General features: G+C 36.8%; 1 protein-coding gene across 6 annotated transcripts in view; it reads left to right on the top strand.

Annotated features, from left to right (window-relative positions):
• MBNL1 (muscleblind like splicing regulator 1) overlaps window positions 1–17296 on the top strand; it is a 157405-nt gene that overhangs the window by 106374 nt on the left and 33735 nt on the right. For all 6 annotated transcript variants that reach the window (XM_068972180.1, XM_068972170.1, XM_068972162.1 and 3 more), the window contains exon 2: window positions 9328–9498. In XM_068972180.1, coding sequence (XP_068828281.1) covers window positions 9328–9498 — 171 coding nt within the window. The remainder of the gene's footprint in view (window positions 1–9327; window positions 9499–17296) is intronic.

The following is a 17296-nucleotide window of genomic DNA, read 5'->3' as shown; positions in this document are numbered from 1 at the left end:
TTTTCTCTTACTGGTAGGAAAAAATTCTCCCAGCTCTTATATTGACCTAAAGCTCCAAGCACTTGTCCTTATGTTGATTGGAAGAAGAAATAGCAATTTACACCTAAAAAGTTAAGCTTTAAGTATTGATGTAGTGTTGCTGTATTTTACTTCATGTTAAGTGTAGGAGACTAGAGATTAATTTCCCAGAAAAATAAGAGGAGAAATGATTCCTTTCTTCATGTTCTGTGGGGATGCTAAGCATTTGTTCCTGGTGTTACCTGAAAGTCCAGTGAGGAAATTAAAATAGATATTGTGTTTGTTTTAAAGAATATTTGCTTGCCTTTTTAGATGGCAAAACTGAAATAAGTACAAGGGTGCACCTATAATATGGCTTAGAGGGTCATAATACTTGAGAATAAAAAATGAATAGAAAAATTCCTGTTAATATGTCAGTATTATCTATTTATCATGTAGTATATCATAGTATTTAAATATAGCAAATTGATGGTTCTGACTTACTAACAATGTATATACTGTAGTTGACTCTTGAACAACATAGCTTTGAATTGTGTAGGTGCACTTATACGTGGATTTTTTTCAATAAATACTGCTATAGTACCACAATATCCGCAGCTGCTTGAATTTGCAGATGCCAAACCACCCATAAAGAGGGCCAACTGTAAGATTATATTCAGATTTTCAACTATGTTAAGGGAGGGGTTGGTGTCCCTAACAACCACCCCTTTACCAGACTCCCTGTGTTGTTCAAGTGTCAACTCATTGAGATGTAGTATAGAATCCTATTTGTAAAACAAAAGAAAACAAATAAACGATAACATCAAATCAGTGAAATCCCCCTGGAAACTAACAAAAAAAAAATGAAGATATCTGCTTTGACTACTTTAGGAATTTCTTCAAAATGATAGTTCCGTGCCCCTTTAAGTTTTATTCCATAACTTCCTAAAAGTTCTCATGTGTTTTTTCAAATAAAGCATGAAATAAAAATTTTAGTCACATACTTAAGTTTCTTAAAATTGCTGCAAAAGCAAAGTTTGACTTTGTAATACATATACTGCTCTTGGAAATAGGTATACAATTGGGGTGAATATATATGTGTGTATATGCATAAGCACATTTGTACACATGTATTCATTTTCATCAGAGAAGGCAATGGCACCCCGCTCCAGTACTCTTGCCTGGAAAATCCCATGGACAGAGGAGCCTGGTAGGCTGCAATTCATGGGGTCACTAAGAGTCGGACATGACTGCGCGACTCCACTTTCACTTTTCACTTTCATGCATTGGAGAAGGAAATGGCAACCCACTCCAGTATTGTTGCCTGGAGAATCCCAGGGACGGGGGAGCCTGGTGGGCTGCCATCTATGGGGTTGCACAGAGTCAGACGTGACTGAAGCGACTTAGCAGCGGCCGTAGCAGCATTCATTTTCATATGATTAAAAACAACATTATGCAATGGGTCCTCCAGAATTCCAGGTGGCAGTCAGAAATACTTTTCTGGGTTCTTTGGCTACTTAATTTATCTTTCTCAATAGCTTCTTTTTCAAAGGAGAGAGTATGTGTCTAGCTTTCAGTTTTTCTGAAAAGACTTTGTAGGGAAATAAAATCAAGAAAATGTGGCTTGTCCTTAAAAAAAATAAGCATCTTCAGTATTTCAGTTAACAGGTGAATGGATTGATATGATTTATGTGATTTCAGAATGTATTTAGTTTCTGATATGCTATAGTCTTTGTTTTTATTTTAAATAAAATAATTTCATTTATGACCCAATCAAAATGTATTATTATACCCAAACAAAACTCACATATTCATACTTTGTTAATATTATACCCAAACAAAACTCACATATTCATACTTTGAAAATTTTTAGAAGCTGCAGCTACTAGAATTCGGCAAAATTAAAAGGAACATCACCCCTTTAGAGTCATGTGTTGGGATAGTATTCCTTTTAATTTTCCCAAATTCTAGTCATGTGTTATAGTACAAATCTGTTATCTTATGTTTGAGGAAATTTCCAGAATAAAGAATTCTACCATTTAAATTTAAGAATGAAAATATTTAAAGCTGCTGCTGCTGCTAAGTCGATTCAGTCATGTCCGACTCGGTGTGACACCATAGACGGCAGCCCACCAGGCTCCCCCGTCCCTGGGATTCTCCAGGCAAGAACGCTGGAATGGGTTGCCATTTCCTTCTCCAGTGCATGAAAGTGAAAAGTGAAAGGGAAGTCGCTCAGTCCGACTCTTTGCAACTTCATGGACTGCAGCCCACCAGGCTCCTCTGTCCATGGGATTTTCCAGGCAATAGTACTGGAGTGGGGTGCCATTCATTGCCTTCTCCATATTTAAAGCTACTAACACATAAATTTAGATTAGCTGTTTTAAAATTATCCTTGCCCCTTTTACTAACTGAATGCTCATCTCTCTCTAAAATCATATGTTGAAGCCCTGTCTCCGGTATGGCTATATTTGGAGATGAGACCAGGCCTCTAAACAAATAGTTAAAGTTAAGGTCCTAAATGTGGGGCCCTGATCTGAAAGGATTAATGTCTTAATAAGAGACACCAGTGAGAGTGCTCTCTATGCATACATGCACCAAGGAAAGGCTATGTGAGGAAATAATAAGGTGACTGCAAGCCAGGAATAGAACTCTCACTGAAAACTAAATTGTCCAGAACCTTGGTCTTGGACTTGTAGCTTCCAGAACTGTGACAAAATATGTTTGTGTTCTTTAAACCACCCAGTCTATGGTATTTTGTGTAGTAGCCTGAGCAGATTAATATAGCTTTCATTAAATTCCATTAGGTACAAAGCAGTGCTTAACTCTCAACTGAAGATGGTTTTACCTTCCCCTGGCTCCCAGGGGTGTTTGGGCAATATTGAGACAATTTTCGGCAATTATCAAGAGATAATTTTGATGGTCATAACTGAGGGCAGGAGTGCTAGAGGTGTCTAGTAGGCCAGGCCTGCTACTAACAGTCCCCATATCAAAGGCTTATCTGGTTTCCAGTGTCAGTAGTGCTGAGGTAGAGAAACCTTGAACTACTTTTTAGGATGCATGTATTTTTTCAGCTGACAGAGGTCCTTTATGGAAACAAGTGAATCATAAAGAGCTATACATAAGACCTATAATATCCTGTATTTTAGATGCAGTTAACTTATTTCTAATATTTGCAAAAACCAACAAACTAATTCCTAGAGCTAAACTTAAATTTTATTCACTTAAATGAAAAAAAAGCATTTAGCATATATATGTAAAATAAATTTAAAAATAAATATTATGTAAGTAAATTTACTCACCCTTGTCTTAGAATTGATCATTGAAAAGCATGACAGAACCATAAAAATCATCATTTTGGAAAAGTGTGAAACAGTATTTCTTGACTGCCACTTACTCTCCCACATTGGCAGAATTTTTCTGAATATTTGTGTTATCTTAGCTGGGAAAAAAAAAAGGTCAATCAAAAATCAGTAACAGTTTTTAGTAGGAAGCTACCAAATTCTTTTGCCAGTGTTTCTGGCCAATATCTGAGCAATGAATATCTTTAGAAAGTGCTTCAAAACATTTGCATATCTCAGCTGTTGCAAAGAAAATATTACTTTTAACAATTGAAATATCAGAAAACCAGTATTTCCAATGAAAGTTGGAAAAGATTTTTGAGTGTTAGCTGGTATCCTTACAATTTTTTCATTGATCCTTTCTTTTCAGAGTCAGCCCAAATATGACTGAGTAATTTTAATTCTAAAACATAGTCACCATTTGGTAACTTAATGAGATGTCTTTTTGTATTCTGACCTCATAAGTCACTGTATTTCTTTTATTTTAGGTGGAAGAAGTGAAATTAAAAACAGGAAATTTGTTTCTCTAGTTTTCAAATATAATTTTGATTTTTTTGTTTTGTTTTATTACATTTGGCCAAGTTCCAAGTAAGATGTTTTATTTTTGATTGTTAGCAGGTTCTTAAATATTGAAAATAGCTAACAAATAGTTTTCTTATGTCTCTAAATCACCACCTCTGTTTTATTCAGTTTTCTCTTTATTCTACAATTTATACTTCATTGTATGCATCATATATCATTTTTAGATATGTATTATATATGCTCATACTATGTATGTAATTATTTTAAAGTATACTTTATTAGTGGAGAAGGGAATGGCAAGCCACTCCAGTATTCTTGCCTGGAGAATCCTATGGAGAGAGGAGCCTGTAGGGCCACAGGCTGTGGGGTTGCAAAGAGTTGGACACGACTGAGCAACTAACATACATACATACATACACTTTATTAGACTATAATGTTTAAAGATTAACTAGACATTTATTTTGAGGCTCAAACAGTAGTGTATATCTTCTTTTGGAATCACACTGTTTGTACTGATTTCAAAAGCTAATAAGAAAACTCTTCAATTCACAATTTAATAATTTGTGACTTCAGAAATTGAGGATTTGATGATTTGATCTCTCTGTTGGCCTCAAATGATCTGTGATGACCATTATTGCTGTATATAAGCTTTTAAGACAAAGGGGACATTTTTTACTTTTCTTGAACAGGTTACTTTTATTTCAAGATGTAGAAAAATTATTAGAGGAAAATAGACTCATTCTGGATCAATATTTTATTGAACTTCCTTCATTTCCTTAAAATATACAGCATATGCATTACAAGGATATCTTTGGAATCTGTATTGTTAACTTATAAAAAGTCTCCTTGAATGGAGTCTAAGGTATTTACGATATAAGCTGAATAGCATCAGCTGGCCAGCTCACTGAGAGTAAGATTTCAGTGCAGTCAACAAAAGTAAACCACAGAAACGTAGCGTTGTGAGAAATGTATCAGAATGGCATTTTTTCTTAGTGGATATGCCAATATAGAATGATGATTAAGGGCAAATTTATATTATAGTTTGGATGTATGTCATGCACTGTCATGGAGTTTTGCTCCTCATATTATTTATAGTACTTTTAACCGATAGGGTGCTGGATTAGGCAACCGCTTATTATTGGGCTTCCGTTGTGGGTCAGCTAGTAAAGAATTTGCCTGCAGTGCGGGAGACGTGGGTTCTATCCCTGGATTGGAAAGATCCCCCGGAGAAAGGAAAGGCTACCTGCTCCAATATTCTGGCCTGGAGAGTCCCATGGACAGAGTAGCCTTGGTCTATACAGTCGCAAAGAATCTGACACAACTGAAGCATCTTAGTTCCATTCTATCTGTAGCAATCATAACTTTACAAAAACTTATGCATGTTTTTGCAGTAATGCTGCAAGTCAATTTATTGTATCTTGGAGTAAAATCTCTAATGATTTAGAGCTGTAGCTCCTATACGAAAATTTGTGTATGTGAGCAGAAGATACTGATTGACTTTCTGTTTTTAGATGGTTTAGAATATATTCTCAGCACTGTACAGAGTTTAGGATGCCAAGTGCATTGAATCTCTACACAGATCTTCTTTCCTCAGTGAAACTTGGAGGCCTCCTATTACCTTTTCTTCTTTTATTGTGGCAAGCTGTATTTATTGTGTGTTCAAATTGCTGGCCTCTGAATAAAAGCATCACTAGGTTAGTACAACTCAGAGTCAAACTCATTGGAAAAGACCCTGATGCTGGGAGGGATTGGGGGCAGGAGAAGGGGACGACAGAGGATGAGATGGCTGGATGGCATCACCAACTCAATGCACGTGAGTTTGGGTGAACTCTGGGAGTTGGTAATGGACAGGGAGGCCTGACATGCTGCGATTCATGGGGTCGCAAAGAGTCAGACACGATTGAGCGACTGAACTGAACTGAACTAGTTTTTATTCTATTATCTTCATTGTCTCCATAATGGAGTTACAGTAGAATTCATCTTTAAGCATTTAGTTAGAAATGTTCTTCATTCATTCTGCAAATGCTTATTGAGGTACAGGCCTGGGAACTTGGAGATGGATGAACCTGGAGAAGTACCAATGTCATATTTACCTTAACTCTCCTTCGAAGAGTTGCCACTCATGGTTTTCCTCAGGGCTTAGGCAATTCTGTAGAAGAGGATGTTTATTTTAACTTACTTTTGACCTTTTTATTTGTCAAACCACAATTATTCAGCAGCACAGTCAGCATTAAACAAGTTTTGACCTTCTTAAGGAGCTAAGTTTATCTAATATCCATTGCGGAGGCTACTTTGTTATTTTTTCCACAGATGTCAATGAAAAATTCACATGGCTTTGCAGAATTGTAGTTTATAATGTTTCCTGCTATATCAGAATAACCTGGAGTACTGTTAAAATGTAGATCCCTGGAACCCCAGGTCTGTTGCCACAAACTGTGTGAAAGAGGCTAGTTAGTGTGCATACCTTCTCCACAAAATGTCCTCAGTTGATTCTTTGGGCCATACATAGCTTTTTGAGAGTAAAGCTCCAGTGCACTCAAATCAAGCTGAGCATGGAACGGGAGCTATGTAAGAAATGTAGTAGAATGACATTTTTCCTGAGTACATGTAGTGAAGACAAAAGGAAAACCAAAGGGCCTGAGTTTTTATTAAAAGTTTTGAAATGCAGTAATACAAAATATATGGTGATTTGTACGTGATTTCTTTCCTTTATTGTTTCAATATAGGCTGTGTTTGTAGGTTGGAGGGCCCTAGAGGTTTGTGTTCCAGGGAGGCCTTAGGATGAAGAGAGGGGAAGACCAGTGTTCATGTTCACAAGGCTGCTTTCAGTGCCCAGGGCTGTCTCTGTGTTATTTATGTAATTTGTGAAACTATAGAAAGTGATCTGAGTGAACTGACATTAACTGAATCCTCAGAGTGGATATAACCCAGCTTATCTGTACTTAAATAAGTCCAATCTTAGTAAGAAATATGATGTGGAGATATTGATAAGCAGAATTTTTCTTAGAACCAAGTTATTCTTTGTACTGAAAAAGTAGATTTTCTCTAAAATACCCAAACTCGGATATTTCTGATATTAGACCATGTGTCATCCATGGTTAGCCAGTCATTCACCATGGTTTGTCTTGTGACTTGAAGTGTTGTTTTTGTGAAGGCTGTTTTGCATTCAGATGCTTTTAAGCTAATAACGTGCTCATGATCTCAACAGGTATCAGGCATGGATTTCCTATGGAATAAATCAGAGAGATGTACATGTTACTTTACTTGTGAATGTATCGATAGCTGTGATTAATGGTATAAAATTTACTTTCATGCCAATATTTTGTTTTTCTGCTAATGTGTATACAATTTAAAATGTGCTGGGGGGGGGGGCGGTAACAGCAGTTTTTGACCTTCCCCTTGTTCCTCTGAGAGTGCTGGACAGCGCCGAGGGTGTGACATATACATTATCTTTTTTAATCTTCAAAATAAACTTACAGTGTAGGTTATATAGGGGTTCCCGCATAGGTTATATAGAGTTTCCCTATATAGCATAGATTATATAGGGTTTCCCTGTATAGCGTAGGTTATATAGAGTTTCCCTGTATAGCGTAGATTGTATAGGGTTTCCCTGTATAGTGTAGGTTGTATAGGGGTTCCCTATATAGCGTAGGTTATATAGAGTTTCCCTGTATGGCGTAGATTATATAGGGTTTCCCTGTATAGCGTAGATGATACAGGGGTTCCCTGTATAGCGTAGGTGATACAGGGGTTCCCTGTATAGCATAGGTGATACAGGGGTTCCCTCTATAGCGTAGGTGATACAGGGGTTCCCTGTATAGCGTAGGTGATACAGGGGTTCCCTGTATAGCCTAGGTGATACAGGGGTTCCCTCTATAGCGTAGGTGATACAGGGGTTCGCCCTATAGCGTAGGTTATATAGGGCCAATGCAGAAGACATGAGGGACTGGGGTTCTATCCCTGGGTAGGGAAGATCGCCTGGAACCAGTGTTCTTGCCTGGAGAACCCCATGGACAGAGGAGCCTGGTGGGCCACAGTCCATAGCGTTGCAGAAGTTGGACACTACTGAAGCGACTTAGCACACATGCACGTAGGTTATATAGCAATTTTAAAATGAATGAAAAGCCTGAGGCTTACAGATGTTAGTTTTTTATGCAGCTCATGTAGCTGATTAGTGATAGAGCTCAACCTCTGCCCCATGTGCTGACACCTGTAATGTCCTTGCTCTTGTCCACGGTTCTCTACTGCCTCCTAACTTGAAATATTATTAGTAATGCTTTATTACATAACGCTTGTTAACAGAGCAGGTAGTATCCTATGATATTAGCCTGTGGATAAACTTATTCCAAAAAACTTAATCAACATAAGCCAGAAATAGGTCATTAAAATTAGAATTCTGACAGATTTTCTCACAAACGTCAGTTTTCTGAGTCAGTTTACAGTATAAGGTCAAATTATGGTAAACAGGTAGATTTTTCTTAGAAAAATCAAAGAAAGCTCAAGAAAGTGGTTGATGACTTCAGTTAAGTCCTTTTTTACCCTCACAAACAGTTCTAACTAAATTTATTGGTGAAAGAGATTATGAGGTAATAATTAATGAGATAAGTTGCTATCAATATGACTTGACAATACTGTATTGAAATAAATGGGTCTGTCCCTGACAATATTTCATAATACAGCCTTTTATATATATTTTGATGAGAAGAATCATCCCAAAACAAACTTACATTCATATTTATTAGTTCATGGTAACTTATTTTGTTTCTCCATTTTATGCTATAAGTTTCTGAAGGGTAAACATATCTCTTCCTGTTGTTTTATAATTCTTAATGGAGACTAGATTTATTGCTGAAAGGTTAAAGGCTGCATTTTTTCACCAATATTTCATTGTACTTACTGATCTCTGTATTCAGCAGGAAATATGTAGGAATTTCCTCCCTTTCATCTATACATTTCTTAATATTTAGACTCATAAAGCTTAGTAGTAATTTTAACTTCTTATGAGATATGTGTAAAGGTGTTTTACTGAAGATACAGTGTGCCTTGAGTCCTGTAAGTTTGTTTCCTTACAATTCAGTACAAGTAAAAATAGATGGTAAAACTTCATGATTCTTTTGGGTTCATTAAAGTTGGCCAGGAGACATTAAGGAAGGAGCCTGAGATTTTTATTTGATATTCTGTGCTTATATTACCCTAGCAGTTTGTAGATTTTTAAACTTGGATTTAGAAATATTAAAGCTAATATTTTAATACAGGAACTTCTCTAAGCTTGAAACTTTTTTGAAATGTCTTAATACTTCATTCTGATAGAATTTATTACTTACTCAAATCTGTTTTAAAGTCATTGGATAATACACTGTGTGAAAGACTCGTGGTAGATTCAAGATAGGTTTATATTATTATGATTTTTTTTTTTAAGATTTGTGGATTTTATGTTTTTAAGATGATGTTTTCTGCTTTCATTACTTAGGGTCGTTGCTCCAGGGAGAACTGCAAATATCTTCATCCACCCCCACACTTAAAAACACAATTGGAGATAAATGGGCGCAATAACTTGATTCAGCAGAAGAACATGGCCATGTTGGCCCAGCAAATGCAACTAGCCAATGCCATGATGCCTGGTGCCCCATTACAGCCCGTGGTAAGTATGTTCTTAGTTCTCATTCCTGAAGTTTGTCTTGCTGAGTGCTCAGGTTCAGTGTTAAATTGGTGATTACACTAGATCAAGTGAACACAGGTAACAATATCAGTTACCTAGCATTTTCCAGCAAAAATATCAGTCAAACCTTGGAAACAATTTCCCTAGGAACAATTTTTACACGATGAAGTTATTCATCTTCTGGCTAAATCATGTGAAAATTCACATGACAGAATGTTTAACCCCTCAAATTCTCTTCAAATTAAATCCTGTGACTTGCAGATGTGTAATGGTCTTTTTTTTAAAATGACCATTAAACTCATCAGTATACTCTAGGTGCATTTTCGGGCTACCTTTTAAACACTAATAGTCATTTTGAAAATCGGTGTAAATCATCTTTAATTTTGAGTAAGTGTTTCCCTTCCCTCTCTCATTAAAGAGAGTCTGTATAGTTCTTTCTTGAAAAGGAGCCTTCATTATTCTTTTAAACTTACTATGAATTGAAACTATTTGGTAGTTACAGATGCTAGGAAAATTCTGACAGTGGTGAATCCATATCATAGATCTGGAAGTCTCATCAGAGAACTAATCAGGAGAGGCAGAAACTCCATGGACTTTTTAGGGAAAAAAGCTAAATTTTATAAACTCTAGGTGGTCACACAGATTTAATGTTTACTGAACAGTGTAGATAGATAACCTATGATTCTGAGCATATTTATTTATTTTTTTGTTTGAATTTGGGGGGGAGGGTGTATGTGACATATGACTTTTATAACCTTTACTCACACTTATCCACAAAAATGTTAAGAGATTAATATCATAACTAAGTTGCAAAAGATGTTTTGGTATTAATTTTGATATAGTAATTTTGTATTTAAATGCATGTTGAAATTTGCAATAATTGGAATATTGCTGTCACTGACTTAATATGCAATATTATGGGGTCCTAGAAACATGAAGACCCACGTTTTTCTGATATGGCAACTGTAGCATGTGTGCTAACTAATTTTTTTTCCTAATAAATTTTAACACCTGAACTCAATGTAATTATTATTCTCTCTTAGAACTTAATGAACCAATCATTCCAAAAAAGAGGGGGGGATTGCATTTCGAGGTGGGAGGGATCTCCAAATCCAATCGGCAGTGATACCAATTATCAATACTATACAGTTGAGGTGAGAGAATGTTATAATTCTGTTTTCACTTGATATATTTTTTTCCATTATTGGGAAGTCAGTTAACAATATGATATCTTAAATTTGCTTTTGTGACATCTGTTAATTTCACATGTCTGTGTGGGGATAGCATGAAGATTTCCATTTGGTTTAAAAAAAAGTCTTCTCTTTCTCTGTAGCATAAAATATAGGACAAGAGTTCTCTTATACTTGACTCTCACATGGTTCCAAAGATGTGATAAATCCTTGGCGTGGCTGCTGCTTTAATTGATATAGGATCTTTCCTTGGTGTGAGATACTTTGTTCTACTTAAACGTTTAAAGTGTGCTTACTGGCAGGCTCCTCCCTGTCAGTGTCCTGTAGCACCTCTGACATCAGCAAGTGTGGTTCCCAAACGACAAGGACAGGTCGTGGCAGGGAGCCCCTCACTGTGAAGGATTGGCTCGTCTCCTGATGCAGTCCTTGAGTTTTACTCTCAAGGCCGTTTCAGGGTCATTATATGCGTAATCCTGTGACAAACTCTAAACAGAATTTCTGCTCCTGTCTTTGAAATACTGTTAACAAAATATGTGTTGTTTATGAGATCACTAAATTGCAGATTTCTGAAACCAGAAAAATTACCTCATTTTGTGGTGTTTTTGTTGGAAAATTCTCTGCTTAGACAAAGCATTTATTTTTATTAGTTGTGAGCCCATTCAGATTTTATGTTAGTTTTCCTTGATATGACTAGATTTGAATGTGGAATTATCCTTCTGCTAAAGGCATCCTGAGATCATAGTCTAAAATAGACTCCATTTAGAGTGACATTTTTGTAATGAGTATAGAAGTCATTTTAATTATTCAATTTTGAAACATTTGGGCTTTTAATGACTGTAGAGAAGGCTTTACTCCAGGAAATTTGCTTTCAAAACCCCACCTGAGACTCTTTGATCGTTCTTGTAGCAAGCCATGTTTTGATGAAGATAATGATACGGAGATTCAGAAATAATGAGAGGGTCATAACCAGTTGCTTTCTGGAATTTTAGTGCTGAGCCTACAAACAGGAATTACAACAGGGCTGGAAGGTTAGGAAATATGGAAAAAGGTTGCCACTCAAAAGAAGATGGCCATTAGAATAGATGGTGGTGTACAAAGATATGGTATCAATTTGGATCCAACCCACAGAGTGGTAATATCAGGAGATAATACTGTGAGCAGATTTGTAACCTAGGCAGTATCAGGAATATCTTAAGTAGTGGCAGGGTTTTTAGTCAATTAGGTAAAGCATCTTAGTTCTCTATGGCCAACCAGTGTGAGCCCCAAACCATAACTGGAGGAAACATGAAAAGAGGAGGGAGCTATGAAGGTCTAATCAATTTCATAAGCATTTAGTGTTACTCCTGACGTGTAGCAGAGATTTAAAAAGATTGCTAATAAGTGAAAGGACTAGTGAAGGAATGAGTTTCCCAAACATGGGAAAAACAGAAATTCACAGTAGTTTACCTACCCCAGACGCCAAAGGAACTGTAACTGGGAACCAGAACACAGTCCAGTTATAGAGACTGTAGCATAGAATGGGGTAGTCAGGGACTTCATGAGAGTACTGTGGGGACCAGGAAATAGCTAGCATGCCTCTGAGTTTAGTTTCTCATTTTCTCACAAAGTTTGCGAGAACTAGGTCTATAAATTTAAGATCTCCAGGACACGACACGATCTTGGAAATGGTGGGATTTATAGGAGAGTTTCTTGTTTTCATGGACTTGATTATGTTGTAGTGAAATGTGCCAAACCATGAATCAGAAAGAGAATATAACATTGGGGGAGGGGGTAGTAATTACAGTACTCTGAGGGCATTTAAGGAGTTCAGCACTTTCTGTATCATCAATCCTCACAACCATACTGTAAGGTAGGGAATATTATCCAGCTTTAGAGATGAAGACTCAGGGGTTCAGAGATTTACTAGTTTGCCCAAGTTACATAGCTAGTGAGTCGGAGGGCCACGATTTTCACCCAGACTGTTCAGGTTCTGGCATCCCTGCTGTAGAAACACTAAGTGCAGACGTGAAACCAACTTTGGGTCTTTGGTTGATTCATTAAAAATCCCTGACTTTCTTCAAACATATAGTGAAAAGTTTAATAAGACATATTACTTGCAAAGTCCTACCAACTATATAATTATTCCCATTTCATAAGATAAGAAAATAAGTAGTTGAAAATAAGTAATTAAATCTGTGTGTCTACTTCCTTAAATTTATCATAGTAAATCATCCAATAATTGTATTGTCATTTCTCAATCACTAATACAAATGCAAATAGTTTGTTGTATGATTTTTGAAGATACATAGAGGACCTAGAGAATTTAATTATCCAAATTAAAAAATAATAATTTTGGATTTTTTTTTAAGTCTAAATAATACTTTTAAAGTAGATTTAAAAAGTGGACAGAGAAGCCTGGCAGGCTACAGTCCATAGAGTGACAAAGAGTTGAACATGACTGAGCAACTAACACACACACAGTACTTTAAAAAATACTATTACTTTGTCATGCACTCTCTGATACAAGGTAATCTAACAATAAATTGCTAAATAGCCAAAAATAGACTGCACCTAGGGTTTCACAACTTGGAAGCCTCTCTTATATTTCTTTGGTCCATCCCAGAGAGATGCTTTTCAGAAATTCTGTCAATTTCAGGTTCTTGGCATTGCCCTTGAAAAGGTCTGCGTCAGCAGTGTTTTGAGGGACTGTAACTGAGATCGGACATGACTGAGCGACTGAACTGAACTGAACTGAGCTCTAGAGGCCCTCTAGCCATGCCCGCTCTGATGCCTTTCCCTGTGTACCCAAAGGTTGGCCTTGACTATCCATAATTTCCTATGGTAGCTGCCCTGAAGGTACACACACTGGTCACTTAGAACTGCAAAACTCATGTCGAAATCCCTATGCATTTCATGAATTCAAAGTAATCTCAGTTCAGTTCAGTTTAGACACTCAGTCATGTCCAACTCCTTTTGACCCCATGGACTGCAGCACACCAGGCCTCCCTGTCCATCACCAACTCCCAGAACTTACTCAAATTCATATCCATCAAGTCAGTGATGCCATCCAACCATTTTATCTTCTGTCGTCCCGTTCTTCTCCTGCCTTCAATCTTGCCCAGCATCATGGTCTTTTCCAGTGAGTCAGTTCTTTGCATCAGATGGCCAGAGTATTGGAGTTTCAGCTTCAACATCAGTCCTTCCAATGAATGTTCAGAATTGATTTCTTTTAGGATTGGTTGGTTGGATCTCCCAAGAGTCTTCTCCAACACCACAGTTCAAAAGCATCAATTCTTCGGTGCTCAGCTTTATTTATAGTCCAACTCTCACATCCATACATGACTACTGGAAAAACCATAGCCTTGACTAGATGGACCTTTGTTGGCAAAGTAATGTCTCTGCTTTTTAATGTGCTGTCTAGGTTGGTCATAGCTTTTCCAAGGAGCAAGCATCTTTTAATTTCATCGCTGCAGTCACCATCTACAGTGATTTTGGAGCCCAAGAAAATAAAGTCTGTCACTGTTTCCATTGTTTCTCTGTTTGTCATGAAGTGATGGGGCCAGATGCCATGATCTTAGTTTTCTGAATGTTGAGTTTTAAGTCTGCCTTTTCACTCTCCTCTTTCACTTTCATCAAGAGCCTCTTTAGTTCTTCACTTTCTTCCATAAGGGTGGTATCACCTACATATCTGAGGTTATTGATATTTCTCCCAGCAATCTTGATTCCAGCTTTTGCTTCATTCAGCCTGGCATTTTGTGTGATGTACTCTGCATATACGTTGAATAAGCAGGGTGACAGTATACAGCCTTGATGTATTTCTTTTCCAATTTAGAACCAGTCTGTTGTTCCATGTTCAGTGCTAACTATTGCTTCTTAGGGACAGAAGAATTCAGAGTTACTTAATTTAGCTAAAGTCTTAGAAGCTCCTGTGCTGCTCCTGACAGCAAAACTTTGCCTTTGCTGTCACTTCATGTCCAAGCATTTTTTGTCAGTTGATTGCTGAAAGCTTTAAAGTTGTCATTTGTCACACTTCCAGGAACACCTGGAAATTCTTAAATTGTTTTTTAGAGCTTTACTTTCTAGATTTTCCAACTAGTGGCTGAGATAAGGCTGCTTTATCCCCAAGTACTTCTGGTAAAATGTTTCTGGGTCAGCCACCCCGAGTCTTACTGCATCCAACCTGCCCATCTTACTGCCTGATGCTGTCAAGGAGCCTCTGCTTCTTCAGGCAGCTTGAGAATGGGCCCTGAATCTTAGGCACGAGCCCGTGTTTGTTAATGCCTTTCTGTGTGGAGGACTAGAAGTGAGTCTGCTCTTTTAAGTATTTATTACTTCAGGAGAACTCGCTTGAAGGATAATGTGAAATTCAGAATAAATGAAGTGGTCATATGATTTGCGCAGTCAGCAAGTCAGTCTAGAAGCGGAGTTTAAAACAATATTTCTCATTTTATTCCAGTCATGTGCTACCTTCTTAGAAAAAAATACACTGTGATGTGAATTTGTTGATAATTCCCATAGCTTTTGGCTCTTTTTATATGCAAAATAATTGTTTACAGAGACTGTTTATAGCTTTTGTACAGAGTTGTACCTACCCAGAAACATGGCTTTGTACACCTTGATTGTGAGCTGTTAATTTTTTTAAAAGCTTTGTTTTTCCCTGCTTAAAAGTTTGATCTTCACAGACACATGCACACATACCCATAAAATCTAGAAAACTATTGACTTAAAATTTGTGTTCTGTATCCCAGAACATATTGATTATGTATTATCTATTTTATATACTCCCTCCATTTTATTAAAAATAGCAAACATTGTATGCAACACTGTTTCATACAGTGTTTAAAATAAAATAAATTAGGACCCCCATGATATTTGTAAGATTATAGCTTGGTAACAGTATGTTAATGAAGCTTAGTTCAATATATTAAAAAAGTGACAATTGAAAATAAATTTTAAACAAGCATAGTAAATAAATTAATGATTAAAAATTGAAATTGAGAGAAAATAACAATAAATCTTTTTAAACTTTCAGATATGTGTACTAGAAAATATTTAATGTATTTGTTAGTTAGTTTTTGTGGCAGAGAAAAACAGCAAATCCATAAATATATTTGTTAAGCAAATATTTGTAGAGACCTGTGTAGATTAGTGGACAAAGCACAGTGCGTGGCTGCACTCTGAGAGCCCAAGTAGAAGAGATGGTTAAGGAAACACACTTAGTGATCAGTACTGGATTCTAATGATGAAGAGTTACGTAGGAACTGAGGGAAGGAAAATACCTTTCATAGTTGGAGCTGTGGATGAATCAGGACAAACACCAAGAGAAAGAGTCCTGATTCTTGAAGCCTAATTACTTATTAAGCATTTGGGCTTGGCAGGATCAGCCTCTGTTGTGGAGGGAAACCCATGTTCAAAAGCAGGGAGCCATAAGGAAACATGTGTTCTCAGAGACCTCATATAGAATCTGAAAACTGGACCCATTTCTGTTTTTAAATAGTAGAAGGCTGCATAGTATATGGAATTGGACTTCCCCAGGAGCTTAAAAAAATACTGTTGCCTAGAAAATTCTGATGAATGGAGAGTTTATTTAACCAGGGTATTCTGGGCTTCAGGTTGTCCAGGTGATTCTGTTGGACAGCCAACATTGAGAACCACTGGTTTTAGAACCACCTGGAATCAAACACCGATGTGCAAGTCCTAGGTCTTCATGTACTTATTTGTGACCATATGCACATAGTCTCTGTGAACCTTTTTCCTTATTTGATAAATGGAACTAATAATATCCACTTGATAAGGCTATAATTTATTCACCCTTTCTCTCATTCTTTCATTCAAATTCTTATTCAGTGTGTATTTACTGAATGCCTATTGTATACCAGACATCATTTTCAGTTCTGGGAACTTAATAGTGAACTAAATGTGTCTCCCCTCCTCCTTGACATAAAAGCAGTAGAGGTTTTGCTTTTGTTTGCTCCAAGGAATTTATTTTCTACTATTATGAGGATTAAATATAATAACACAGGTAAAGCGCTTAGCACAATACCTGGCACACAATAAATAGAATTATTGTAATAATCATGTTTGCACACATTTAACTAGGGTCCTAAAGTGAAATTGAATAATGTTTTCATTCATAATAAAGCCTGATTACCTTTAATGGAATCAAATGTCTCATTTAAAACAAACAAATGATTAGCCTATAAATGCACCAGCATTAGTAAGATTACAGTTTGTTTTTCTCTGCTGAGGGTGTTCACTGGCAAAAAAGGCAATCATAAAGCAACCTTCCTTAAGCCTTCTGGGAACAAAGATATCTGTAAATTATTATTACAAGGATGTAGTCAGGATCAAATGCACCAGTTACATAATTATACATTTTTCTGTGGATACTTAGGAGAAAATAGGATGCTACTTTATAATAGCATTGCATTAATATCAGTTTTTGTGATTCTGCTGAACTCTGCAGGATGGCTTTTGTAATAGAGAACTGGCAGTGCCACAGTTCAGGAGCTTCACTAGTCTGATTAGGGCCCTCTGATGGGGCCAGCAATGACCTACCTCCAGCAAGGTGCTCCTCGAAGAAGAAATATAACGAATTTACAAAAGCTCAG

The sequence above is a fragment of the Capricornis sumatraensis genome, chromosome 1, assembly GCF_032405125.1.
Source record: "Capricornis sumatraensis isolate serow.1 chromosome 1, serow.2, whole genome shotgun sequence".
Taxonomy (NCBI): domain Eukaryota; kingdom Metazoa; phylum Chordata; class Mammalia; order Artiodactyla; family Bovidae; genus Capricornis; species Capricornis sumatraensis.
The sequence above is the reverse complement of the archived record's forward strand: the minus strand, read 5'-3'. Positions and strand labels throughout refer to the sequence as shown.